This window comes from Protomyctophum parallelum, assembly GCF_964188405.1.
Source record: "Protomyctophum parallelum genome assembly, chromosome: 10".
NCBI classification, from domain to species: Eukaryota; Metazoa; Chordata; class Actinopteri; order Myctophiformes; family Myctophidae; genus Protomyctophum; species Protomyctophum parallelum.
This window is the reverse complement of record NC_139704.1, coordinates 2,727,404-2,733,942: the sequence shown is the minus strand read 5'-3', so window position 1 is coordinate 2,733,942 and position 6,539 is coordinate 2,727,404. Positions and strand designations below refer to the sequence as shown.

At 42.5% G+C, this 6,539-nt stretch overlaps 1 protein-coding gene across 1 annotated transcript; it reads left to right on the top strand.

The window, feature by feature from the left end:
• Positions 1-1,650: 1,650 nt before the first annotated feature.
• LOC310865246 (uncharacterized protein) lies at positions 1,651-6,273 on the top strand (the record flags this gene model as incomplete). Its single annotated transcript, XM_083774274.1, has 5 exons — positions 1,651-1,773; positions 5,254-5,355; positions 5,444-5,533; positions 5,790-6,044; positions 6,244-6,273. The coding sequence occupies 5 exons, from the start codon at positions 1,651-1,653 to the stop codon at positions 6,271-6,273; spliced, it is 600 nt and encodes a 199-aa protein (XP_083630400.1).
• Positions 6,274-6,539: the final 266 nt, after the last annotated feature.

Here is a 6,539-nt window from a genome sequence, read left to right as displayed (position 1 = left end):
GTTAGTATTATTTATGTGACATTTATATGTTCCATTACAGAATACACCTACCCCAAATGTTAATTTGTCCCTCTTGTTTGGAATTTGATATATATAAAATAAATCTCAACTGAGAGGTTGTAATATGTGATTCAATATTGTATGTATTTAGTTTATTAGGTTTTTAAGAGAAGAACCCCCCCCCCCCCGGTTGTAATATCTGAGAACCAATAATTCTGGGACAAATGTGCCTTGTCTTATTTACATACAGTAGACCTATTTTGGTGATCAGCTGTGGTCACCTACGTGGGTGTCGGCCTGAGACCCTCTTTTCAGGGTGATGGTTTGTTTACACACTGGAGCCAAATTCCTGTGGCTATTTGTATGACAAAGGAGTTTGTTGACACGAAGGAACAGACTGGTTGATCAAAGGAATTGTCTCTAAAGTGTAATCATCTTTCTGTCGACACCCTACACTCAATTGTTTTGTCTGTCCTGATGGAGACCTGATGCGGGACCTCTTCTTTGTTTTTCAAAGATTCCCTTTTTAATACCACCAGTCACCAGCCTTTTGAGGTGTGCATCTGCCTTTTGCTATAGTGGACAAATGGACATGATCTGTATGAATTGGACTTCAAAATGTACTTTTCCTTTTTTACAGTCTGCTGTACGAAAACTCTCCATGCCGTGCCAAGAAGGGCCTTCCCAATCTACACAACCCATTCCACCACCAGCTTTGTTGCCAGTGACTGTTCAAAAGATAGCACCACCTGCGTCCGTTATACCAGTTCCTGTTCCACCCTTCCCAACACCTGCTGCTGTACAAGAGCCCATACTAAGCACAACACAACAGATGCCACCCAGCTCAGCATTTTCCCCTGTGTTGATACCACCAAGGATGCAACGAAGGCAACGAAAACAACGATTTATCAGGAGGAGAATAATCAGGGTACTTGTTTCTAAAATAAATATATACACTATATATATTCAGAAATATTAAAATCTCCCAAAGTGATTTCAATTGAATGATTGTTGCAGCCATAAATAATTCTATGACCGCTCCTGATACTAGTACTAATGGTAATAATTAATATGTCATTGTCCACAGGTTCAAATGACTTCTCAGCAAAGTCGTGGCAGTCGAATCCTACGTGGGACCTATGAAAAGATGGGAGAAGTACTTCTTAGAGGGAAATATGAACAACTCCCAAAGTTACTGATGGCGGTACCTAGCTTGGTGGATGCAACAGTGGATAGAGTTCTTAAACTTTTGAAGGAAGAGTGTAAGTCACTGTGTAGGCCATCGTTCAACTCTGTATTAAGGCGAACAAATACACAAGCTCTGAACGACTTCAAGTGGGACAATTTGCATGGCGAGCAAATGCACCCATTTTTTTAAAGTTCTTAGAATGTCCTGGCACCGTCTATGATGAAACACTAAATGTACAGGGGCTCACATCAAGACAAAAAGACAGGAGGAAAACAAAAGCCTGCACAATGGCCATGGCTGGGGCTACCCTCTTAAGATCACGTGACATTTCCATGAGTGCTCCAATGTATCGCAACACGCTTGTACTGAGACATGGAGGAGCCAAGAAAAGGTGCATTCAGCGACTTGCCAGAATTGGAGTCTGCATGTCCAACCGTCGGACATTGTCTAAATTGAAGGACATGGGGAAATCATGGGACAGGAAGATTCTCCAGTGGAAAGAAAAGATGAGCGGATGCCAGACCGACACAGCCGTGCAGTTCCCCATTGAGGAAATGTTGACAGATGAATGCAGTGGCCAGCAGGTATGTAAACAAACAAATGTTGAAAGGGGGGGGGGGATCTCTCTCCATTTCACATGCACACACACTAGGGTTGCCACCCGTTCCGTAAAATACGGATTCGTCCTTTATTTGAGCATTAAATGATGCGTCCCGTATTGAATCAATACGGAACGCGGTTTGTTCCGTATTTCCCTAAATGCCCCCTGCGCGATCCGTCACACAACGTCAACACTGAATTTAACAATAATGAACAAAATAAAACGGGAAATATTAAAGACAGCACAATTGTTCTGGCGCGGGAGGCACCCATAGAGTATGAGGCACCCCTCCCGCGAGGACCCCCTCCCGCGAGACAAAAAAAAACATCCCCGTGGCTGCATGCGTGTGTGCGGCGCCCCGTCACCGACTCAGCGTGCCAAATCCTCTGCCTGTCTGCCCGCATGCCCGCCCCCTCCGCAGCCTGTCACACGCACCGCGCGATTTAAAACATGTCGGCTACTACAGCTGATACTCCACCGGCAAAAAAAAAAAGACGCCTTCAAAAATATAGACGAGAATGGGAAGAGGTAAATCCCTGGGTTTGCAGCGTCACAGGAGATGAATACAAAGCAAACTGCACGGTATGTCGGCGTGTGTTTTCTGTGGCACATGGAGGACTGTCTGACATCAAACAGCATTCTTCAGGGGAGCAACATGTAAGATATGTACGATCACAGAAGACCCATCAAGAAGTGTCACAATTCTTCATGACTCAAACTACCCCTGAAATCGATTCGGTATGTGTATATTTGTGTTATTTCAAGATGTCAGTATAGTATTTCTATTTTCCTGCCCAGTGCCCAATAGTCAATGGCTGCTGGGCATATAGCCTCGACTATTTCAATAGACTATTATGGTTGATAGTTTATTCATGTTGAGGTTTTTATGTCTAATAAATAAACATGTATTTAATATAAATTAATCAATATAATTAAATATTGTGCCCATTTAAAGAACATTTACAGTTAATAAATACACAACATATACATAAATAAATACAAAGAAAAACACATATACACAATACATAATAGTATACAGATATAAAAGTCATACTGTTTAATTTCATTAACAATTTGTCATCCCACTCCTCCCCTAGGTTACTGCAGCGGAGGTGACCCAGGTATACCACACAGTAAAACATAATCTCAGCTACAACAGTGCTGACTGTGCACACAAGCTCAATCAAAAGATTCTCCATGATTCCAAAATACTGAAGAAAATGACTTTGGGGAGAACAAAGGCAGAGGCACTGGTGAAAGATGTCCTGGCTCCGAAAGCAGTGGGTGATGTTCTCAAGGACTTAGCAACACCCCTCCCATTTTCCATACAGACGGATGCCTCGAATAAAGGGAACAGGAAGATGTTTCCCCTTGCTGTCCAATACTTCACTCCAAAAGGTGGGGTCACAAACAAAATGCTTGACTTTGTGGAGAATGCAGATGAGTCAGCTGCCGGGATTGTAGCTCTCCTTGAACAATCCCTAGAAAAATGTGGCTTGTCATTGGATCAAGTGACAGCATTTAGTGCAGACAACACAAATGTTAATTATGGAATTCACAACTCTGTTTTCACCAACCTGAAGAAGAAACACAAAGATTTGCTGCAAGGGAACTGCCATGCCCACATAGTGCACAACACAGTGAAGTATGCATTAGACCAGCTCACTGTAGATGTGGAGAATGTTGTGCTGAAAGTATATGGCCACTTCTCCATATCTGCCAAACGAAGAGAATCACTCAAAGAGTTTTGCGACTTTTGTGATGTTCAGTTCCAAGAAATCCTACGACATGTCACAACCAGGTGGCTCTCTCTTAATCCAGCCATCCACCGACTGATGCAAACCTGGACTGCACTGAAGTCTTACTTCAAGAGCATGGGGGCTGATTGTCCTAAACAGATTCAAGCTTTGTTAAAGCTCAGAGAAGAGGAAGACTCAAATGAGGAAGATGGAGACATAGTGGAGGTTTACCTTCTCTTCTGCAACAATATCCTCTCCCTCTTTGAGGAAGTTGTAAAGAAGTTGGAGAGTAATGCAACCACCTGTGTTGAGTTATATTCCATCATGGATGACTTCAAGGAAAAACTCACACAGAGACGAGATGACCAGTTCTACGGCTACTTAACTAAATTGAAGCTGCAGAAGCTCCTTCCACCTGATGCGAACAGGGCATACACAGATTTCACTGCGTTTCTTAACACAGCAATTGGATATGTTGAGAAATGGTTCAACTTTTCAGAAGACAACTGGCTGTTCTCACTGCAACCTCTCTCTCTGCACCATGACACCTTGACCTTCACTGACATTGAGAAGGTGGCTACTAAGCTCAACCTCATCCATAAAGTGAATATGGATGAGCTTTATGATGAATGTACCGCAGCCAATAACATCCAGAAGAGGCTCAGAGGAGATTCTGAGGATGAATGGAAGTCCCAAGGTGTTGCTGGCAGGTGGATGGCTATTTTTAAAGAATCTGACCTGCCCAACATGCTGTCTATCATCAGCCACATACTGAGCATCCCAGCATCCACTGGATATGTGGAAAGGATTTTCTCCAGAATGACCAACAAGTGGAGTGACAGCAGGAACAGGTGCTCAGTGGAGCTCATGAGGAGTGAGCTCCTGATCACTCTCAACTTTGAGCAGTCCTGTTCAGAGTTTCACAGCACTGCTTTGAAAGACAAAGAGCTACTCAGTGCAGCAAGGAGTGACAAGAAGTACACTTGGAAAAAGAAGTAACAGCTATAGGAAGAGAGGGAAAGCTGATAACTGTTGACTGTCTACTACACACCAAAGAGGACATGCTGTTTACTGTTTTACTCTGGTCTACACCAAATATGACATAATGCTATTTACTGTTTTACTCTGGGAGAGGAGGAGATATACTTTCAGATGAACCCATGACTTTTTGGCCAAGAGGGTTGAAGGAGGAGGAAGGGGGAATGTTTTGCACTTTATTTTTGTATTAAGCTTTTAATTTGGGTTTAAAAAAGTGTTTAATTGTATTGTTGTCCTCATTCAGTAGCCAAAGTGTCTCCAGGCAGGTATTGTTGTCCTCATTCAGCTATTAAGTGTCTCCAGGCAGGTTATAGTTGTTGTATGTACAGTAACAGCACTTGAATGTTCATTGCTAATAAAGCAATTTAAACTTGAAGTAGCCTATAGCTTTCTTGACTACCCCTTGTGACCCACCCCCCACGCGGCTTTGCCGCGTGGACGTATAAGTGTCCCTTATTTCAAGATCTCAAAGGTGGGAACCCTAACACACACACACACACACACACACACACACACATATATGTAGTGAGGCACAGGAGCGGGAATTGAACACCACAGTGACCACACTCCCACTCGCCAAACCAACGTGCAACCTTGCGGGCGGGTCTTGGCTGAGGGCTACATATAGTATACACAGTGTTGTAGCTTTGTAACTAATATGCATGATCTTGTATTGTTGTACACAGGCATTTGGTGATGCCAGTCCCAGCAGCAGTCAAATTGGTGTCTCTGTGATGGATGAATGGGCGACTGCAGAGAGTCCATGTCAAAGTGATGATGATCAACAGGTAATTTATTATAACACACACAAATACATACTCCTATTCTCTCCACATGTGTTCTAATTATTTTCTTCTTCTTTTGTTTTGTCTAAAGGGAGTCTCATGTCCCAGCAGTGACGAAAGCGCAATGTCTGGTGTCCAGCCATTATCAGACCCTGAGCTGACCTCTGTGGATGACACACAGGTAGGCATGAGGCTCTGGATTTCCTGCATAGTCATGCATAGTCATGTTGAATTTATATTTTTTACAATTGCCATGAAAAAATGCCAACATCGACATAGCCTTAGTTTATTTTCCTGCCGTGGTATAGTTGAAATTGAATTAAATTATGCTGTGAAATCTCTCATAAGAGAGAGAGAGAGATATAATAATATATATATTATATTATATGATACTTAAAAAGAGCAGGTTTTAATACAAATGTATCTTGTATTTTCAGGATGATGTGAGCTTACCATATCAGATCACAATTGATAACCTTGACCGCACAGTGAAACCACATGTTATGACTGAAGCCCGTCAAACTGTCCAACACAACTGGCTGATAGTGGTTGGCAACAAGGAGCGCGTTGGATCGGAACATCTTCAACAACAACCCAAAAAGTCCATCTGGGATGTTCCTACTTCAGACATTCTACCCACACTTGAAGATCAAGAACAGTTGAGATCTGAATACAAACAACTAGTTGGAAGGGTATTGGTCAAACATATTCCAGATTTCGAACAATTCACAGAAAATGTTCAAGAGCACATTCCACATGAGTACTCATCTGTTATGGCCTCCAAAACCAAAATCATTCCGCTAGGTTTGCTTGAAACAAATGAGAAAAAACCGAAGGAATTGGTGTCAGCTCTGAAGTACCTAAATGTACGTTATGTCCCCACCTCCCCAGGTAATGTGTCTGAGCCTGCTGTTAAGGTGATTCTTACTGGGGACCAACTCACAAAACAGAACGTAGATGCAGTTTGCCAAACTATGAAAAATGATTCCACCCCCTATCTCAAACTGGAAGGAATTAAGGCTTCAGTAGCAGACTTTCACTGCATTATGAATCACAATGATGTCATACAAAAATAATTCTATAACCCAAAGTCCCTCAATGAATTGGGTACTATGTTTCATCTTCGCACCAAAATCAACAGAAGAAATGTTACCAAGTCTGCCCTGGGAGACAACTTCAGGGCATGT